This window comes from Heterodontus francisci, chromosome 23, assembly GCF_036365525.1.
Source record: "Heterodontus francisci isolate sHetFra1 chromosome 23, sHetFra1.hap1, whole genome shotgun sequence".
In the NCBI taxonomy this organism is placed as follows: domain Eukaryota; kingdom Metazoa; phylum Chordata; class Chondrichthyes; order Heterodontiformes; family Heterodontidae; genus Heterodontus; species Heterodontus francisci.
Window position 1 is genome coordinate 67,347,514 of NC_090393.1, and position 23,013 is coordinate 67,370,526.

Sequence of the window (23,013 nt, forward strand, 5' to 3'; positions counted from 1 at the left end):
TATCTGTTGCTGATCCAGCTTCCACTCCACATCCTTACAGTTTAAATGAAACAAACAGAGCATGCTGATAATTTTCAATTACATCATATTAAGGCAGGGAACACTCTAAGGCATTCTGGAGTTGTGTGGTGGGGAAGGGAGGGAGAATGCTCTGAAGTCAGAGCACCAAAGGATGCAGAGGCAAATACAAAGTGGTGTTACAACATGGAGAGATCTTAAGATGAAGATTGAGGAGTTTAAATTTCAGTCATTGGTGACTATTATCCTCTGTAGATCAGCAAGGCTCGAAATTGATGTTGGAGTTGAACAGGGCAGGATAGGATATGAGTGGTTGAGTTTGAGAAATTTCTGGGAGAATGGGAGGCCAGTGTATGGACACTGGAGAAGTGGAGTGTAGAGAGAGCAGAAGCATGGATCAGGATTTCAGTGGTTGGTCGGCTGAGCTAGGAGTGGAGAAGGCTTGTGGATAAGGGGAGGCAGGAACTAGTGGTAGATCTTCAGGGCTCTCCAGAGGTAACATTGTGGACCAGGAAGAGAAACCACTGCTGGAAATGCATTAGCTACAGGAATGGAACCCAATGAAGGCAGTGCCTGAAGCTGGAGAAGAGGAGTGGCAATGAAGAAGGATGGTATCATCATCGTATCAAATACTGCTGAGGGGAGGAACAGCAGGAGCTGGAGTCAAGCACCATTGTCAGTGTTGTTCATGACAGGCTAAAGCAGTGTCAGTGGTGTGAGGGGTGGTGGTCATGAGCTTTGGGAGAAATATGGATGCTCTTATTAGTGCAACAATTATTTAAAAATGAGCTATATATAACTATCTTCTAAATTCTACTGAGGTGGGCATCAATCAGACAAAATTAGATCTGTTCAAGGTTTAGGACAACTCTGAGAATTCTGGAAGGATCTGCATAGGTAATTTATAAATAACTGTTTTAAATTATCAGCACTAAGCTGCAACCGTGGGCAATTATTCAGAACTATGTGGACTCATATTAATGCTAGTCTGGCATTGGTAGGATCGTGCTTTCAATAGCACGAGGTGAAGTCACTGGCTGTTTCCTGAAAAAACCCATTTGGAGCCAGAGAAAAGTGTGTGTTTTCAGTTCCCAGCCTGCCTCTGCCAGCTCCTCAGATGTTTAACAGTAAGAATCAGTCCTTTGCAACAGGAAATATGTACTCCAGCAAAGATCTGCACTCACGCTCATCCTGTACTCCTTCACTCAGCGAGCATTCCATCATTACAAAAGGCAATGATTTATTTGACAACTTGACATTTCTGATTACTGCAGCAACTATCGAAGGACAGTAATTTTGACACTTAAAGCAGTTATCTGTAAGCCTATACTGATCATTTTGTACAGCCTCAATCACTTTCCAATTCTACAGAAAATATTCCTTAAACTGGCTGCTAATTTAGCAACCTTGTTCATTTACATGATGGAGTCTGGTGTACTGGTGTGAAAGCACAAGGAAGAGTTTGTCAAGCAGAGTCGTGTTCATACTGCTTACAGTGTGAAAATGTTAATATGCCTACTCTCACCCTATCAGAGCAGACAGAAGACTGACCGATGCCCCTTACAACCTGGTACCATTGCCAATCCACAGGCAGCATGTACAGACATATTAGGAATTGTGTTTTACAAACAGTTGATGTAATAAAAGTCCACCGCTATCAACAGCCACTTGAAAAAACAAATCCTTCTAAAGAATGAGGTCTTATTTTAAAGTTTTTGATTGATTTCTGATGTTGTTAGCATTTTTTGCTTAAATGACAACTCCTGATAGTTACAGCCCATTCCACCATAATCTGTGCTAACACCTGATACGCTGTTTGTTTATTGCATACTGCATTTAGACTATCAGGTTGCTGTTATTCTTACATCTCCTTCCCTCTACCCATGGAATTGGCTGAGATAGATCTAATACATCAATCTTACTTTTACCAATCTACTAATTCCACTATTTAAACACATTTCTAATGTGGACTTTACAGTTGGGCCCAAAGTACAATGGTGGCACACAATGATCTACTTGGTTGTCTCCCTCCTGTAATTCTCTACCACTGCTGCAATAGTAATGCATGCTTCCTGTGCCCATTTACTTTCCTCATATGATGAGGGAAAGTTACTGAATTTTTTTTGAAGAAATGACTAAAGTAGGGAAATGTCTATGGACGTTATTTATATGGACTTCCAGAGTCCCTCTGGAAATAAAGTCCCTCATAAGAGACCATCAGTTAAAGATGAAGCTTATGGAATTGAAGGCTAGGAAATTGGCTGAGTGGAAGACAACAGAGAGTAGGGATAATGGGAAGGTACTCTAATTGGCAGGTGTGACTAGAGGCGTGGTGTAAGGGATTTTTGCTTGGGGCCTCAATTATTGACCATATTTATTAATGACTTAAGATGATGGAATAGAAAACCATATATCCAAATTTGCCAATGATAAAAAGAAATGAGGCCTTATACGGAGCATAGGTGGAAACATAAGCAATTGATATGTCCTTGTAAGTTTAAATAACAGGCAAAACAGTGACAAATGGATTGCAGTGTCGGCAAATGTGAGGTCATCCACTTTGGACCTTAAAAGGAGAGAACAGGGTACTTTCTAATTGGTGAAAAGCTAGCAACAGTGGAAGTCGAAAGAGACCTTTTTTTAATTTGCTCATGGGGTGTGAGCATCACTGACAAGGCAAGCATTTGTTGCTCTTGAGAAGGTGGTGGTGAGCCGTCTTCTTGAACTGCTGCAGTTGTGGTGCAGTTACATCCATAGTGCTGTTAGGGAGGGAGTTCCAGGATTATGACCCAGCAAGTGAAGGAACAGCGATATAGTTCCAAGTCGGGACGGTGTGGAACTTGGAGAGGAACTTGCAGCTGGTGGCATTCCCATGAGACTTGGGAGTCCAGGTACACAGATCATTGAAATGTCACGAACAAGTACAGAAAATAATCAAAAAGGCTACTGTAATGCTGGCCTTTATATCAAGATAACTAGAATACAAGGGGGTAGATATCATGCTTCAGTTATAAAAAGCCCTGGTTAGACCACACCTGGGAATACTGTGGGCAGTCCTAGGTACTACACCTTTGGAAGGCTATGTTGGCACTGGAGGAAGAGCAGCGTAGGTTTACCAGAACAAAACCTGGATTCCAAGGGTGAAATTATGAGGAATCATTTCACAAACTAGGGTTGCATTTCCTGGAATTTGGAAGGTCATGGAGTTTTCAAGATATTAAGGGAAGCAGATAGGAAGATAGAAACTATTTTCACTGGTTGGAGTGTTTAGGATTAGAGGGCATAGTCTAAAAACTAGAAAAACTCAGGAGTGAAACTCGAAATATTTCGACAAAAAAAAAGGTGATCGAAGTTTGGAACTCTTTTCCACAAACGGCAATTGATACTAAATCTAATGTAAATTTTAAATCTGCGATAGATAGATTTTTGTTATCTCAAGGTATTAAGGGATATGGGGGAAAGGCGCATATATAGAATTAGGGTGCAGATCAGGCATGATCCAAGAATGGTAGAACAGTCTCAAGGGCTAAATGTCTATATCTGTTCCTATAGGTTGCACTTAGCAGGCCTGATGGCCAAAGGGACTTTTCTTCTGTCATTCTGTCCTATGTCCTGAATCAAATTTGAGACCAGAAGTGGGCCAGGTCTTCTCTCCTGCTCTGAGAGATGCAGCCAACCCTGTAGTACAGATCCAGGAGTACCAATCACCCTCAGTAATTCACTTCATATATATGCAATTTGGGGAGGCAAAGCCACCTTGTAGCCAATGTTCTCTCTCAGCTGTGTGGCCGAGCTGCAACCCACACAAGCCCTTTAAGTTACTACACAAAGTAACATAAAGGGCCATGCACTTAAACAAAACGCCCATTTTAAAGATTAAAATTAGAGGGCACGTTGCTTGTAGCTGCAAACTGTGACATCCATTTTGGACAGAGAGCAGTTTAAGAGGGTGAAAGGCAGCATGAGATCTGGAAGAATTGGTAGTTAGCTGGAATAAAGCTTCAAGCCCATTTTTAAATTGCAAAGCAAAAAAGAATGATCAGAGCTTTGACACGTTGCCTGCTTCTCCCAGCTCTGTTGCTGGAAGAAATGAGAACCTTTGTCATTCAGTATCAATCTAATTCTTATTTAGGTCAAAAGACACAAAATGCTGTTATTGAATTACCTCAACATTGTGTGCGTGGTCAATAAGGGGCTTGCTGGCTGCTGTTCAACAAAACCTAAAAAATAATTCAATCTCCTATCAGTGGTTAAAGGGACATAACCCTAGGATGACAGCAGCTTGAGCAGTTTGTTCAAGGGCTACTTTCACTGCCAAGTATGGTTTGTCTGTTTTTTCCTTTGTAAACAAGTATCATATTTGCCTATATTAATAAACACGTGAATCTGTGCTGTGTATTCCATTGTCCACTCTCCTAGGAGCTTTCTAAATGTTGGGGAAAGATGAATCATCCTACATGACTGAAGTTTGCATGGACAAGTAAATCATTGTGTTTATTGTGTCTGTCTACTATGATGAAATAAATACACAGACGGAAGCTACATTCTCCCAGACTTGACTCCAAATAGTAGCAGTTATCCCTGAACCTTAACGGCTTTGTCCTTGAGTTTGTTAAATCAAATGCACTCTTTGTCCTGAAAATCCTGGCGAATGTCAGTGCAAAACGTGCAAACAGTGAGCACTACCTAATAAGCACAGGCTCTTCCTTCTTATAGCTATAAATTTCAATTGGACAAGATTTCTTGGCTTGAAAAACTTCCCTTGTGCTTCATCCACTGAACTTTTCCATGTCCTTGCATTAAGCGTTTTTCTGCATCTCTAAGTGTCTACTATTGGTAAAGGTTGCAATCGCAGTAGGAATTAACAGAACATGCTCTAATTCCATATATAATTTAGTTTATTACAAACTTTCAGAAATTTTTATCCCAGAGAGCTGTGGAAGCTCAGTTGATGAGTATATTCAAAATTGATAGATAGATTTTTGGGCAGTAAAGGAATCATGGGGTAATGATAGGGCAAGAAAGTAGAATTGAGGCAGATCATCAGCCATGATCTCAGTGAATGGCACAGCAGATTCAAGGGGCTGTAGGAACTACTCCTGCTTCTATTTGTTATTTTTCTTATAATGTAACTAAACAGAACACACAATCAGACCATATTTGTTATTCACTGGCTGCTCATATCTGTAATCTATATCTGAAACTGGAACTATTTCCTTATATTCCGTGCACTTCCTAGAATTCTCAGTGAAAGCATGCATTCCGAGTCAAGCACACTATCAGGTAGAATTTGGATTTCATCATCCTTAATATATTTTTTTAAAATGCCATTAGGTCTAGGCTGTCCTCAGGTTGTTTATTGATTGCTTAAATAACTCTGAGCACAAACCAGTCACATAACTTGACATGCAAATTAACCTCAGAATATGTGAGGCCAGGGAGGTGATAGCAGGGGCTCTGACACAAATTTTCAAATCCTCTCTGGCCATGGGAGAGGCATCAGACGGCTGGAGGACAGCGAATGTGGTACCATTATTCAAGAAGAGTAGCAGGGATAGACCAGGTAATTACAGGCCAGTGAGTCTAACATCAGTGGTAGGGAAACTATTGGAAAAATTTCTGAGGGACAGGATTAAACTCCACTTGGAGAGGTAGGAATTAATCAGGGATATTCAGCATGGCTTTGTCAGGGGAAGATCATGTCTAACAAACTTAACTGAATTTTTCAAGGAGGTGATTAGATGTGAGATGAGGGTAAGGCAGTTGATGTAGTCTACATGGAATTCAGTAAGGCTTTTGATAAGGTCCCGCATGGGAGATTGGTTAAGGGGGTAAGAGTCCATGGGATCCAGGGCAATTTGGCAAATTGGATCCAAAATTAGCTTAGTGGCAGGAGGCAGAGGGTGATGGTCGAGGTTGTTTTTGCAAGTGGAAGCCTGTGATCAGTGGTGTACCGCAGGGACTGGTGCTGGAACCCCTGCTGTTTGCAATGTACATTAATGATTTAGACATGAATATGGGAGGTATGATAAGTAACTCCAGAACTCCAGCTCCAGTGACCCGGGTTCAGTTCTGGGTACTGCCTGTGCGGAGTTTGCAAGTTCTCCCTGTGACCACGTGGGTTTCCGCCGGGTGCTCCGGTTTCATCCCACAGCCAAAGGCTTGCAGGTTGATAGGTAAATTGGCCATTGTAAAATTGCCCCTAGTGTAGGTAGGTGGTAGGGGAATTGAGGGGATGTGGTAGGAATATGGGATTAATGTAGGATTAGTATAAATGGTAATTAGTATATGATGTTCAAGATGGCTCCTGGGCTGGAAGCTCCCTTGCTGTTCAACTCTATCCATGGCCATCTGCTCCCATCCCTAACGTTTTCTCCCCCAATCTGCCCTCTTAACTGTTTAAATTCCCCTGGCTCTTTAAATCAGTTCATTTTAGCCCTATCTAAAGGCTAACAGTTAGTTTAGTGTATGTTACCTGGGCCCACTGCCCTCCCCCAGCCACACCTGCTCTTTGTTTTCTCAATGAAATTGATCCGGATGAAACTGACGAGCACAGCTGCCGATACTTCAATCTCCGATCCTGCTGTCTTCACAGTCCAGAGTGTCTGCAGCCACGGCATGCGGTAAGTCCATTGAGGTGAAGAAGGAGCAGCGTGACCCGAGAGAAGTCCTGAGAAAAGGTGCCCCGAACACCCAAAACATCCACGAACGGCCCCCCCGGCCGCAACTTCAAAGCGCCCGCGGGAGATGGCTCGGAGAGCATCTGCAGCGCACTGTCGGCAATGCTGCATGCCTTTATTTAAACCACTGCAAAAAAAAACCCTTAGCAAATGTAATCACCTCTAAGTCTGCCAAATGATGCTTCACCTCCCGAAGGACGTGGATGAGCTTTCCGGACGTCGATGGTGGGCACTGAGGAAATGGCTTATTACCTGCACCAGATTCCACCCCCCCTCCCCCCCCCCTTTTACCCCCCTTCCACCCCCCCCACCCCCGTCCCCTTCCCTGCTCCACCCTCTCAGCTCACCCCCTCACAACCCCGTCCCAGCCCGCACCCCCTCGCACCATCTTCACCCCGCACCCCCCTTCCCCTGCACCCCCCCCCCACCCCCTCCCTCTACCCCTCCCCCTTGCATCCCCTCCTCCCACCGGCACCATCCGACACCTGTGTAGGGGCCCCAACAACCCCACTGCCTTGTGGGCGTCTCGGGAGAGACCAAGGCTAAGGGAGTAAACCCTAACAGAAAATCCGGAGCGGAACCCCGTAGGCGGTCATGTGTCACCTTTGGCATGTTTCCGGCAGTTCCTGCAGCCATACTGGTGCCAAACGTCGTGTCCTGCACTCCTTTGGACCCCACCAGAAAGGCCGAGAGGGGGGTTTTGACGACTGGGCAACTCTCAACCTCCATAAATTTGCCCAGGCATGCGCCATGGAGAGGTCACTCCATAGTTGCCTCACAGCGACTAAAACAACACGGAAGGCAGCAGTTACGGGTTATAAGTCCAAATAAATTGGCGTAGAAACTGGGCGCCACGGGTTGCCTTTGTCGGTGGGAGAGGTCATTGCACCTCACTGGACAGCTACCGCCCGCCTCAAACCGGGCAGCCCCCGGTCAATAAGGTTCTGTCCCGCCACAGTCTGCCTGCTTCAATGGGTGCTTGGAGCTCAGGGTCATTGCCCGAAAGGTGGACTGATACACCGCACCAAACAACATGAAAAAAGGAAAGAAGGTACCAGCCCTTCGCTTTGCAAGCTGGAACGTCAGAACTATGTGTCCTGGCCTGTCGGAAGACCTTACACAAATCAACGATTCTCGGAAGACCGCCATCATTAACAACGAGCTCAGTAGACTCAATGTAGACATTGCAGCACTTCAGGAGACTCGCCTCCCCGCGAGTGGCTCTCTAGCAGAGCAAGACTACACCTTCTTCTGGCAGGGCAGGGATCCTGAAGAACCAAGACAGCATGGAGTGGGCTTCGCCATCAGAAACTCCTTGCTCAGCATGATAGAGCCTCCCTCATATGGCTCGGAACACATACTGTCCATCCGACTGCTCACCGCCTCTGGGCCAGTACACCTACTCAGCATCTATGCTCCAACACTCTGCTCCGCACCTGAAGCTAAAGACCAGTTCTATGAACAACTCCATAACATCATTAGCAGCATCCCCAACACCGAACACCTATTCCTGCTGGGGGACTTTAATGCCAGGGTTGGGGCCGACCATGACTCATGGCCCTCCTGCCTTGGGCGCTATGGCGTTGGAAGGATGAATGAGAACGGGCAGAGACTGCTTGAGTTGTGTACCTATCATAACCTCTGCATCACCAACTCGTTCTTTCACACTAAACCCTGTCACCAGGTTTCATGGAGGCACCCAAATTCACGTCGTTGGCACCAGCTAGACCTCATTGTCACAAGGCGAGCCGCCTTAAACAGTGTTCAAATCACACGCAGCTTCCACAGTGCGGACTGCGACACCGACCACTCCCTGGTGTGCAGCAAGGTTAGACTCAGACCAAAGAAGTTGCATCATTCCAAGCAGAAGGGCCACCCGCGCATCAACACGAGCAGAATTTCTCACCCACAGCTGTTACAAAAATTTCTAAATTCACTTGTAACAGCCCTTCAAAACACTCCCACAGGGGATGCTGAGACCAAGTGGGCCCACATCAGAGACGCCATCTATGAGTCAGCTTTGACCACCTACGGCAAAAGTGCGAAGAGAAATGCAGACTGGTTTCAATCTCATAATGAAGAGCTGGAACCTGTCATAGCCGCTAAGCGCATTGCACTGTTGAACTACAAGAAAGCCCCCAGCGATTTAACATCCGCAGCACTTAAAGCAGCCAGAAGTACTGCACAAAGAACAGCTAGGCGCTGCGCAAACGACTACTGGCAACACCTATGCAGTCATATTCAGCTGGCCTCAGACACCGGAAACATCAGAGGAATGTATGATGGCATGAAGAGAGCTCTTGGGCCAACCATCAAGAAGATCACCCCCCTCAAATCTAAATCAGGGAACATAATCACTGACCAACGCAAACAGATGGACCGCTGCGTTGAGCACTACCTAGAACTGTACTCCAGGGAGAATGCTGTCACTGAGACTGCCCTCAATGCAGCCCAGCCTCTACCAGTCATGGATGAGCTGGACATACAGCCAACCAAATTGGAACTCAGTGATGCCATTGATTCCCTAGCCAGCGGAAAAGCCCCTGGGAAGGACAGCATTACCCCTGAAATAATCAAGAGTGCCAAGCCTGCTATACTCTCAGCACTACATGAACTGCTATGCCTGTGCTGGGACGAGGGAGCAGTACCCCAGGACATGCGCGATGCCAACATCATCACCCTCTATAAAAACAAAGGTGACCGCGGTGACTGCAACAACTACCGTGGAATCTCCCTGCTCAGCATAGTGGGGAAAGTCTTTGCTCGAGTCGCTCTGAACAGGCTCCAGAAGCTGGCCGAGCGCGTCTACCCTGAGGCACAGTGTGGCTTTCGTGCAGAGAGATCGACTATTGACATGCTGTTCTCCCTTCGTCAGATACAGGAGAAATGCCGTGAACAACAGACGCCCCTCTACATTGCTTTCATTGATCTCACCAAAGCCTTTGACCTCGTCAGCAGACGTGGTCTCTTCAGACTACTAGAAAAGATCGGATGTCCACCAAAGCTACTAAGTATCATCACCTCATTCCATGACAATATGAAAGGCACAATTCAACATGGTGGCTCCTCATCAGAGCCCTTTCCTATCCTGAGTGGTGTGAAACAGGGCTGTGTTCTCGCACCCACACTTTTTGGGATTTTCTTCTCCCTGCTGCTTTCACATGCGTTCAAATCCTCTGAAGAAGGAATTTTCCTCCACACAAGATCAGGGGGCAGGTTGTTCAACCTTGCCCGTCTAAGAGCGAAGTCCAAAGTACGGAAAGTCCTCATCAGAGAACTCCTCTTTGCTGACGATGCTGCTTTAACATCTCACACTGAAGAATGCCTGCAGAGTCTCATCGACAGGTTTGCGTCTGCCTGCAATGAATTTGGCCTAACCATCAGCCTCAAGAAAACGAACATCATGGGGCAGGATGTCAGAAATGCTCCATCCATCAATATTGGCGACCACGCTCTGGAAGTGGTTCAAGAGTTCACCTACCTAGGCTCAACTATCACCAGTAACCTGTCTCTCGATGCAGAAATCAACAAGCGCATGGGTAAGGCTTCCACTGCTATGTCCAGACTGGCCAAGAGAGTGTGGGAAAATGGCGCACTGACACGGAACACAAAAGTCCGAGTGTATCAGGCCTGTGTCCTCAGTACCTTGCTCTATGGTAGCGAGGCCTGGACAACGTATGCCAGCCAAGAGCGACGTCTCAATTCATTCCATCTTCGCTGCCTTCGGAGAATACTTGGCATCAGGTGGCAGGACTATATCTCCAACACAGAAGTCCTTGAAGCGGCCAACACCCCCAGCTTATACACACTACTGAGTCAGCGGCGCTTGAGATGGCTTGGCCATGTGAGCCGCATGGAAGATGGCAGGATCCCCAAAGACACATTGTACAGCGAGCTCGCCACTGGTATCAGACCCACCGGCCGTCCATGTCTCCGTTATAAAGACGTCTGCAAACGCGACATGAAATCGTGTGACATTGATCACAAGTCGTGGGAGTCAGTTGCCAGCATTCGCCAGAGCTGGCGGGCAGCCATAAAGACAGGGCTAAATTGTGGCGAGTCGAAGAGACTTAGTAGTTGGCAGGAAAAAAGACAGAGGCGCAAGGGGAGAGCCAACTGTGCAACAGCCCCAACAAACAAATTTCTCTGCAGCACCTGTGGAAGAGCCTGTCACTCCAGAATTGGCCTTTATAGCCACTCCAGGCGCTGCTTCACAAACCACTGACCACCTCCAGGCGCGTATCCATTGTCTCTCGAGATAAGGAGGCCCAAAGAGAAAGAGAGTAGAAATGGGTGGTTGATGGTCAGCACAGACTTGGTGAGCCGAAGGGCCTGTTTCAGTGCTGTATCTCTAAATAAATAAATAAAAATAAATAAATAAAAATAAATAAATGACACGAAAATTGGTGTCGTAAATAGTGAGGAGAAAAGCCTTAGCGTACAGGACATATAGACAGGCTGCTTTTTAAAAATTCATTCATGGGATGTGGGCGTCGCTGGCTAGGCCAGCATTTATTACCCATCCCTAATTGCCCTTGAGAAGATGGTGGTGAGCTGCCTTCTTGAACCGCTGCAGTCCATGTGAGGTAGGTACACCCACAGTGCTGTTAGGAAGGGAGTCCGTCCGGTTTCATTCCTTTTTATTGACTTCGTAGCGGTTAGATACAACTGAGTGACTTGCTAGGCCATTTCAGAGGGCATGTAAGAGTCAACCACATTGCTGTGGGTGTGGAGTCACATGTAGGCCAGACCAGGTAAGAACAGCACATTTCCTTCCCTAAAGGACATCAGTGAACCAGATGGGTTTTTACAACAATCGACAATGGTTTCATGGCAATCATTAGACTAGCTTTTTAATTCCAAATTTATTAATTGAATTCAAATTCCACCTTCCGCTGTGGTGGGATTCAAACCCATGTCCCCAGAGCAGTACGCTGGGTCTCTTGGTTACTAGTCCAGTGACAATACCACTACACCACCGCCTCCCCAGATGGTAAGATGGGCGGAGCAATGGCAAATGGAATTTAATCCTGAGAAGTGTGAGGTGATGCATTTTGGGAGGACTAACAAGGCAAGGGAATATACAATGGATGGTAGGACCCTAGGAAGTACAGAGGGTCAGAGGAACCTTGGTGTACTTGTCCAGAGATCACTGAAGGCAGCAGCACAGGTAGATAAGGTGGTTAGGAAGGCATATGGGATACTTGCCTTTATTAGCTGAGGCATCGAATACAAGAGGTTATGATGGAGCTGTATAGAACACTAGTTAGGCCACAGCTGGAGTACGGAGTACAGTTCTGGTCACCACAGTACAGGAAGGATGTGATTGCACTGGAGAGGGTGCAGAGGAGATTCACCAGGATGGTGCCTGGGCTGGAGCATTTCAGCTATGAAGAGAGACTGGATAGGCTAGTGTTGTTTTCCTTAGAGCAGAGAAGGCTGAGGGGGGACCTGATTGAGGTACACAAAATTATGAGGGGCATTGATAGGATAGCTAGGAAGAAACTTTTTTTCTTAGTGGAGGGGGTCACTAACCAGGGGGCATAGATTTAAGGTTAAGGGGCAGGAGGTTTAGAGGGGATTTGAGGAAAAAAAATTTCACCCAGAGTGTGGTTGGAATCTGGAACACACTGCCTGAAGGGGTGGTAGATGCAGGAACCCTCACAACATTTAAGTAGTATTTAGATGAGCACTTGAAACGCCATAGCATACAAGGCTACGGGCCAAGTGCTGGAAAATGGGATTAGAATAGAGAGGTGCTTGATGGCTAGCCCAGACACGATGGGCCGAAGGGCCTGTTTCTGCGCTGTATGTTTTAGTTTTAGTTTAGTTTAGTTTAGAGATACAGCACTGAAACAGGCCCTTTGGCCCACCGAGTCTGTGCCGACCATCAACCACCCATTTATACTAATCCTACACTAATCCCATATTCCTACCACATCCCCACCTGTCCCTATATTTCCCTACCACCTACCTATACTAGGGGCAATTTATAATGGCCAATTTACCTACCAACCTGCAAGTCTTTGGCATGTGGGAGGAAACCGGAGCACCCGGAGGAAACCCACGCAGACACAGGGAGAACTTGCAAACTCCACACAGGCAGTACCCAGAATTGAACCTGGGTTGCTGGAGCTGTGAGGCTGCGGTGCTAACCATAACTATGACTCTAATGAAATCATGGAATTTGCTTGCCCATAATTTCTGATTCGCACTGTAGTGAAGTTTCCGAACAAAATCCTGCTGGTTTGATCCTTTCCTATTGTGCTGGATTTATTCTAGAATGGCTGGTACAAAGACTTCACCAACCTGTGGATCTTTCCTGATGGCAGCAGATGGAAAAGAGAAGCTCCCACCAAAAGCAGATGAAATCTTGCCCCCTGTACAGTGTAGAAGGGTTGAACAATGGCACTTTGTTGGCAGGATGCACTTACTACTGGCACTTTTTGCTTTTGAAGACAGTGTGCAAAACTATCTCAATTATATCACAATCATGCCTCCCAAGACAGTATACTAATACAAAAAAGATATGAATTATCAGTAGGCACAGTGCTAATGATGTGAATGAAATTCCCTCACGCTGGCAGGCTCAGTAACCCCTCACTTTAAGTACATGGCATCAGCCTCACAAATAGTGTCACACTGGTTACCCTTACCCGTATCGCTACCTTATACGACAGCCTTGTCCTTTCTCTTTAACTCTCCAAATCTTCCCTCACGTGAACCCTCCCTCCAACTATTTAGTTTAAAGCCCTCTCCACAGCCCTAGTTATCTCTCTCTTGGCATTTCTTCGCTGACGAAGATTTTGGGAAGGTTGTACCCATCGGTTGCAGGCCCACTGGTGGCTAGTCAGGCCTATCTGTGACCAACAGATTCTCCCACAGCGGGTGCAAGTGGAAGGTATAGTCGCTGTTTGGGGAAATTGGCTCTTTCCTTCTTCTCCTTTCTCTTTTATGTTGATTCTTTGCTCAGTCTCAAAAGTGTCTGTAGTACTCACCAGAACGGTTCAGGTGAAAGCCGTCCGAACGGTACAGCTCCCACTTTTCCCAGTACTAGTGCCAGTGCCGCATGAATTAAAACCCACTTCTCCCGCACCAATCTTTGAGCTACGCATTCAACTCTCTGCCAATTTGCTCGTAACTTAGATGACCACCTTTGTGGTTCTGCTTTTTAAATTTAGCCCCCAGCTGCTCATACTCCCTCAGCAGAACCCCTTGTTTAGTCCTTAGTCATTGGTATCCACATACACCACGACAACTGGATCCTTCCCTTCCCACTCCAATTTCCTCTCCAGCCCAGAGAAGATGTCCTTAACCCTGGCACTGAGCAGGCAATACAGCTTTCGGGACTCACGTTCTCAGCTGCAGAGAACAGTATCGATCCCCCAAACTATACAGTCTCCTACTACAACTACACTCCTTTTTCCTTCCCCCACTTGAATGTTCTCCTGCACCATGGTGCTGTGGTCACTTTGCTCATCAACCCTGCAGTCCCTGCTCTTGCTCACACAAACAGCAAGAACCTCGAACCGGTTGAAGCTCCTCCATTGCTACCTTTTGGGTCCACATACCTGCCTCACTCACAGTCACATCTTTCTGTCCCTGACCACAGATGAAATCAGAAGTACCTAGCATAAGGGGTATGACTGCTTCCTGGAACAAAGTATCCAGGTAACTTTCCCCCTCACTGATGTATCACAGCGTGTGAAGCTCGGACTCCAGCTCATCAACTGTGAGCTGAAGTTCCTCGAAACTTACTGCAGATGTGGTTGCAGTGGATCTCACATGCTACAGCTGCAACACATCACTTGTCTTGCCATCTCTATTGTGTTTTAACTAATTAGGGTTCACGTTTAGAAAAATCAATCAACTGTTATCTGTAGTTACATTAAGTAGGTTAACTAATTAAGCTATAAACTTAATGTAATACTAACATGTCCCCAATACTGGTATAAACTACTATCCCTGTTTAGGGATAAAATCTTAAACTCGCCAACCAATCACCTACCTGCTCATCTAATTCATGCCTTTGAACAGTCACCAGCTAATGGAGGTAGAAAAAAGTGATGCCGGAAATCTTGCTGCTGTGTAGTGAATTTTGGAGAAGTTTATATTTTTCTCAACAAGAGGTAGATAACTGTGCTGAAAACACAAAATGTCTTTGATACTTAGGCACTCCTTTCACCTGAACATCCCATTAAACTTCCAAACCCAAAATGACACATCATTTCTTTTTTACCAGATTGGAATTCTTTATAACAAAATGTCCCAAGGCACTTCACAGGAGTGCTATCAAACAAAATTCAACACAGCCATATAAGGAGATATATCAGGGCACGTGAACAAAAGCTTGGTCAAAGATCTAAGATGTAAGTTTTGAAGGAGCATCTTAAGGGAAGAGAGAGAGAGAGAGAGAGAGAGAGATAGAGATGTGGAGAGGTTTAGAGAGGGAATTCCAGAGTTTAGGGTCCTGAAAGCTGAATTATGAAGATATTGAATTATGATTTCCTTTCTAAACACACAAGAGAAAGATCGGTAGGGGTGGGAACAAGCAGAAGAAAGAAAAGACAGAACTTGCATTTACATAGTGCCTCATTGCTTCCTCAAGATATCCCACATCCACTTAATTACTTCTGCAGTGTAGTCACTGTAGGTGAACACAAAACAAGATCCCACAAACAGCAAATTACAACTATCTGACCTGGCTGATAGGTTAACTTCTTGTCCAAAAGATGGCACTTCTGGCATTGCAACACTCTCTCCGTTCTAGACTAAAAGCAGGATTAAGCACTCAAATCTTTAACCCACAACCTTCTCACTCGGAAACAAGCATGCAACTAGCTGAGCCAAGCTGATACTTCAGAATGTGAACGAACGGAGAATGAGACTGATTGCTGGACACTAACACCTTCCAGCACACTGTTCTGTACAAGCAGAGGCAACAGTACAAATTGCGCAACCCTTCATCTCAGACAGAGAACAGAGTGTGACCTAAAGGAAGTAAAATAAACATTTGAGGAATGATGTAAAATCAAGCCTGGAACATTTGCTCTCCCCTGTTGCTTGTCCTGGTTCTGAAGTATAAATTTTAGAAATGACTGGTATTCTTTGTTCAGTTACTAACAGTAAAGTCCTCAAGCCATAATTGTCTGTAAATTGCCAGTGGTTCTCCACCGATTTACATCCTGAGGATGTGGGCATTGCAGAATCTGCCATTATCACACTGCTAGGTGGATATCAGAATGCTGGCAGCAAAGGCAAAGAAGCTGCGAGTGAACAGTCGCTGAAAGGTTGCCATCGCAATTTCAGTTTCCTGACAATGGGAAGGTTAGTATCAGCCAGTACGCAAGTCCGTCCAGTACTCGTCAATACCAGTTAGTGCCTGTTGGCAATGCAATACTGGACTGTACTTTAGGTTGACAGCCAGAATCAATGGCAGCAGCAGAGGTTCGAGTTGCTAAGACAAATGCCAAAAACCAGCTCTGGAGATAGGTCTCTGCTACTGCAGCCCAACATTGCCTCATTTCGATCACACTTGAGGAAGGGCTGACATAATGGGTTTAATTTTCCAGGCAATGTGGAGACGGAGTTGGAGGTGGGGTGGGGGGTGTGGTCAACACATTCTGATGGCTCCCTAACGCATTCCCACCTCTGGACTGGGAATGGGATTGGCTGCCCACTGCATGGAGGTGGACAACCAAATAGGGCAGGTAAGCCCCCACTTTGGGGCCATTTTGAGCCAGTGACATTGGAGCATTCCTCCCCCCCTCACCCACCCCGTGTGCAGAGGCCACCAGCTCAAATAAGGTGGCCTCCCAGCAACAGGCCAGCTAGCCAACAGAGCAGGTGGCTCCACGTCCCAATGACTGAGCCGTGGGGATGAAAGGATGCAACCACATCTGTCACTACTCCTGCGAGGGGTTTCCCCTCCAACCCAATGGCCCTGCCAGCTTGGGGCCTCTTTATTTGAGCCTCTTTATCCTCTGCAGGGAACCGACGGGGCCACAATGCTGAGACACCCTTGTGCTTGCCCGACTGACTTGGCAGTGTTCACCTCTCCTAGTGGGGCCACTGGCCTGACATCGCTGTGGGCCCACTGAATGGACTTCTAGCCTTGGAAATTCGCCCACCTTACTTAATAGGATGTGAATGAGGAGGCATCCAATTAGAAGACGCCTCCTGGGACGTTGTGCTGGTGGGTAAACTGACAAAATGGGTGGGCGGGGACCCCTATATGGGCCCCAACATCAGAGTCCCAATGCCCCCCAGAAAATTCAGCAAATTAATGCTGTATTGAGTACAGTGGGCCTTAGCTCAGTCAACCAAGTTGAATATGATGGGAGGTAAATTGTGTAGGTGCAAATTCCAATATAAAATACAGAAATAAAAAAATCAAAGTACAGAAAGATGAGAGTATATTGAGGCTTTGTAATTTCCATGAGATTTTAAATGCAGGCACATACATAATTGTGCAGACATGTACATGTGCACGTGCATATTCACACTAGACTGGGTGCGGTGATCAGCACACACATCATTAGATTGTGAGTTGTGTTCAGTGCATGCATCACTAAGTATAGAGTGATCATTTAACCCATGACTAGGCTTGGCAGACTTGAACAATTATGGTGGACGAGTGGTTCAGCTATTTATTGCCTGATCTGGCTGGACAACATACAGCACTATGGAGCCCTGCTCTCCTCTGCCAAAATTGATTACCAATCCAGGATCATTCTGCGGCGAGTAACTTGCCTCCTAACTCCTCAAAGCCTTTCCACCACATACAAGGCACAAGTCGGGGAGTGTGACGGAATACTCTCTGTGACCTTGTCCTAGCAACACCTCTTTTGTTATCTCTTGCCCCACCCCCGCTTTACTTGCTTAAAACTTATTACAATTCAAGCCTCTGCCAGTTCTGATGAAGGGTCATTGACCTGAAATGTTAACTCTGCTTCTCTCTCCACAGACTTGCTGAGTATTTCCAGCATCTGAAGCACTTTGCTTTTATTTACTTTAAGCATTCACTCCCTTTCCACAGGCGCACAGTGGCAGCAGTGTGTACCATCTACAAGATGCCCTGCAGTGACTCAGCAAGGCTTCTTCAACAGAACTTCTCTAACATGTGATCTCTGTCAACTAGAAGAGCAAGGGCAGCAGGCATATGGGAACACCAGCAGCTACAAGTTTTCTTGCTAGTTACACACCACCTTGACTTCTTCATTGTTGGGTCAAAATCCTGCAACTCCCTCCCTAAAAGTACTATGGACATACCTTTATCACATGGACTGCAGCAGTTCTAGAAGGCAGCGCACCTTGACCTTCTCAAGGGCAGTTAGAATTGGGCAATAAATGGTCGCCTTGCTAGCAGCACTGTAAAACTTCTTCCAAAACCACTCTTCCCTTCTTCCTCCACCTTCACTGCAACCTGGAGGAGGCGGTGGCGTAGTGGTAGTGTCACTGGAATAGTAACTAGAGCCCCAGACTAATGCTCTGGGGACATGGATTCAAATCCCAAACGGACGATGGTGAAATATGAATTCAATTAACAAAAAAAAAATCTGGAAGTAAAAAGCTAGTCTAATGGTGACCATGAAACCATTGTCGATTGTTGTAAAAACCCATCTGGTTCACTCAGGTCCTTGAGGGAAGGCAATCTGCCACCCTCACCTAGTCTGGCCTCCATGTGACTCCAGACCCACAGCAATGCAGTTGACCCTGAAATGGGCAATTAGGGATGGACAATAAATGCTGGCCTAGCCAGCGATGCCCACATCCCATGAACGAATAAAAAATTTATAAAAACCAGTGAGAGGAGCTCATGGACTTAATTGTCACTAAGATTGGGAGCATCCAATCAGCTTTCTCTGCCACTTCCCTCTCTTCCCCATATCAACTGGAACAAAATCCCTCTAAGGTTCTCCCCTGCCCTGCCCCTGAACTTGCAGAATTCTCCACTTTCTCCTCTCCCATCTCCCCTGATGCCCTCTCTGAGCTCATTTTGTTCATGAAACCCATCTCCAGCTCCCTCAATCCTTTTACCACTAAATTGCTGACCACACAACTTCCCTCCCTGGCTCCCAAAGTTAGCCGATATTGTTAACAGTTCTTCTCCTCAGGTACTGCCCCGTCCCCATCAAACATGCCCTCATCATCCCTTTCATCATAAAACCCACACTTCCCTTCCCTTTTCAAAGTCCTCCCAAATTCGTGCTCATCTATCCTGTAATTCCTTGTTGGAATCCCTCCAAACAAGTTTCCCCTGTCGCCAGAGTACCGAAATAGCTCTTATCAAAGTCACAAATTACATTCTATGTGACTGTGACAAAGGTAAACTAGTTCTCCTCATCCTTCTCCATCTGTCTGCAGCCTTTGATAGGGCTGACCACACCATCCTCCTCCTACACATCTCCACTGTGTTCCAGCCGGGTCACAAAGAATCAATTGTAATGGTTGCTGTTCACACTCTGTTACCACTGGAGTACTCCAACGAACTACTGTGGATCTCTTCTATTTCTCATCAACATGCAGCCCCTTGGCAACATCATCCAAAAACGTTAGGTTCCACATCTACACTGATGATGCCCAGCTCTACCTCACCGCCAACTCTCTCAACCCCTTCATTATCTCTGATTTGTCTACAATGTATTGTCAGAGTACTGTATTTTAAACATCTTAAGCTGAGGCCGCATCTGCCTGTTCAAGTGGACATAAAAGATCCCAGTGCATTACTTGAGGAACAGGAGTTTCTCAGTCCTGGCCCATTTTCCGCCAAATTAGATTCACTGGTCATCCATTGGCTGCCTGAAGTACTATGCTGTGCACAAATTGACTGTGCCCATAGAACAACAATAACCACACTACACTGGATGTACAATGCTTTAAGATGTCCTGAGGATGTCACACAGGTGCTGTTTTGAGATGGAGCGGGAGTAAGGGGTCTGATGTATGTTTCAAGGAGGTGTAGTGGGAGGATTTACCAAGACAGTTCCCAATAGGTCCAACAGAGAACTCAGGAGAAACTTCTTCACTCAGTAGTGAGAATGTGGAACTTGTTACCATGAGCTGAAGGTCTTGACAAGGTGGATGTGGAAATGATGTTTCCCCTTGTGGGAGAATCTAGAACTAGGGGTCACTGTTTAAAAATGAGGGGTCGCCCATTTAAGACAGAGATGAGGAAAACTTCTCTCAGAGGGTCGTGAGTCTTTGAAACTCTCTTCCTCAAAAGGCAGTGGAAGCAGAGTCTATGAATATTTTTAAGGCAGAGGTAGGTAGATTCTTGATAAGCAAGGGGGTGGAAGGTTATCGGGGGTAGATGGAAATGGGGACTACTCAGTTCAGCCATGAACTTAATGAATGGCAGAGCAGGCTCAAAGGGCCAAGTGGCCTACTCCTGCTAATTCGTATGTTTGTATGATGTATTTAGGGAAGCTACACATATTTTTAAGCACCCCTTTTGATAAGCCAAACAAACAAATCAGAACCATGTGTTGCTCACTTACTTGATAACCTTCTGTCTTCTTTTGACACCATTTCAGCAGCGCATTCCTCTTGGAGCCACCGTACTCACGAGCCAGTGCTGACAACGGATCTTTCCTCTCTTCCCTGTTCAAAATAAATGGAAATTCAAAGTTGCCAGTTGGGGAATTTGAACATAACCTAGCTCTGTCACTGGGATTTTCGAACAGTATAACTGTGTCCACTTGAACTGAGAAAACCCTCAGTAGTGCAAGTCTAAAATGCGTTTCTGTATATGTGGGTTGTGAACTGTGTAACATTGGATGAGGTATTGGGGGGAGGGGGGGGGCGGGTGCACAGTATGTCATTAGAGGTGGCAGCAATTTGAATTGATGGATTTGTCAGATTAACAATACAAGTATGGATTTAGTGTGATGTGGTACCAGTACAGTAAAAAAGGACAAAACTAAAACTTTAGAAACAATCTTCCCCTTCACCTTGGAACATCAATCTTTATTAAAATGATTTCCCAATGCCCTTTTTTAAATTAATAAAACTGAACACGCCATCTTGGAAAAATACTGTCTGGGGAAACCAGATGGTTGGCACTGAGTAGGCACCTTTAAATCTGTCTGGTGGGCATGGGAACCATTCCCATTTGGGCTGAGTATACTTTCAGTAGTGCCGTATTCTATGAAACATTCATCTTAATGATTCAAGGTTACAAAAAAGCCTTTCTAGGCAATGTGGACATTGGTTCCGACAGTCCAACACTTAAAAGACAAGGTAGCTATTGTGGCAACCAAATCAAAAATGCAGAAATATTTATCAGGTCTCAGTGAAGAGATACAAATAAATTGACGAAAATAACCATGAAACATCAGAAATAAGATTGCACTGTTGTGCTTAAAAAAAGTGGGTATAAATCTTCAGCCCATTCAAATTGCAGTAATTTACTATTGCTAAGTTTTATTACTTTCAGTAGGGTTAATTAGAATTAGTATTAGCAGTAGCAGGGTTTATGAGTAGCACTGTTTATTTGTCGTACCAAGGTTTATTAACTAATAGATAGAGGAATGCCAGGGCTGCTCCAAACTCTGGAGTGCACATCCTGCGCTTTGTGGGAACTCTGGGACTGTTCCCGTGACCTGGATAACGATATGTACAGGAAGCGTCATCAGTTGCAGCAGCCGGCGTCACTATGGCGCATTTGTGAGGTTGAGCGCTTCGTGGGTAGCATGTTTATAGATGTGGTCACCCCACAGCTTAAGAGTATGCAGGAAATGGGTGACCGCCAGGCAGTCAAGAAGAAACAGGCAGGTAGTGCAGGAGACCACTGAGTGCATTGCACTCTCCAACCAGTATTCCTGAATACAGAGGAGAGTGATGGTTCATCTGGGGAGTGCAGCTAGTAACAAGGCCATGGCACCACAGCTGGCTCAGCTGCACAAGGGGGCACAAAGAAGACTGGAAGAGCAATAGTGATAGGAGATTCAATAGCTAGGGGAATAGACAGGTGCTTCTATGGCTGCAGATGTGAATCCAGGATGGTGTGTTACCTCCCTGGTGCCAGAGCCAAGGATGTCACTGAATGGCTGCAAAGCACCCACAGGGCGGAGGGTGAACAGCCAGCAGACGTGGTCCACATTGGTACCAACAACATAGATAGGAAGAGGGATGTGGTCCTCCAAAAAGAGTTTAGGGAGCTAGGTAAGAAATTAGCAAGCAAGACCTCAAAAATAGTAATCTCCGGATTACTCCCAGTACCACGCGCAAGTGAGTATACAAAATAGGAGGTTAGTGCAGTTGAATGCATGGCTGGAAAGATTGTGCAGGAGGGAGGGCTTTAGACCCCTGGGACACTGGGACCAGTTCTGGAGAAGATGGGACCTGTACAGGCTGGATGGGTTGCACCTGCACAGAGCTAAGACAAATCTTCATGAGGCATGATTAATTAATGCTACTGGAGAGGGTTTAAAATGAACTGAGCAGGGGTGTGGCTCCAGGAAATAATACAAGAGCGAAACACCAAGGGGCACAGAGAACTGAGAGAGACAGACAGCATGAGAGAAGGAAATAGTAAAGAATTAGGTGGGGTCAGAGTGAGAGTATTAGACAGTATGAGAGAAGGGAGTAGTTTTATATTAGATGGGAGTGGACGGAGAAGGACTATGAGGAATACAAACACATGATCACAACGCTTGCGTGTAAATGCACAAGGCGTGATGAATAAGGTTGGTGAGCTACAAGCACAAATTGCAGCAAGGGAATAGGATATAGTGGCAAACGGAAACGTGGCTTAAAAATGGCGAGGACTGGGCGCTCAATATACAAGGATATAAAGTATTCAGGAAAGGTAGAGAAAGAAAAAAGGGAGGTGGGATGGCAGTTCTGATTAGGGAAGACATTGCAGTGTTGGAAAGGGAGGATGTCCTTGAAGGGGCAAGGACAGAAACCATTTTGTTAAGAGTTGAGGAGCAAAAAGGGTATTATCATCTGACTAGGGGTATTCTATAGGCTTCCAAATAGAGAGGGATAGAGGAGCAAGGCTGCAGGGAAATCACAGAGATGTGCAAGAACTATAGAGTGGTGATATTGGGGGACGTTAAATTACCCAAATATCGACTGGGATAATTTTAGAGTCAAGGGTAAGAAGGGGGAGGAATTTCTAAAATGTGTTCAGGAGAACTTCCGCGATCAGTATGTTATCACCCCAATTGGAAAAGAGGTATTGCTGGATCTGGTGCTGAGAAATGTAGTGGGCCAAATGGACCAAGTGTCTGTCGGGGAGCACTTGGGTAAGTGATCATCGGATCATAAGGTTCAGACGAATGATGCAAAAATGCAAGGAACAAAATAA

At 45.8% G+C, this 23,013-nt stretch overlaps 1 protein-coding gene across 12 annotated transcripts in view; it reads right to left on the reverse strand.

The window, feature by feature from the left end:
- Window positions 1–23,013, reverse strand: part of specc1la (sperm antigen with calponin homology and coiled-coil domains 1-like a) — a 575,263-nt gene that overhangs the window by 115,054 nt on the left and 437,196 nt on the right. For all 12 annotated transcript variants that reach the window (XR_010977306.1, XR_010977305.1, XM_068055453.1 and 9 more), the window contains one exon: window positions 20,198–20,300. Coding sequence is in view for 10 of the 12 variants with exons in the window: in XM_068055453.1 (XP_067911554.1) it covers window positions 20,198–20,300 (103 nt within the window). In the remaining 2 variants the exon portion in view is untranslated. The remainder of the gene's footprint in view (window positions 1–20,197; window positions 20,301–23,013) is intronic.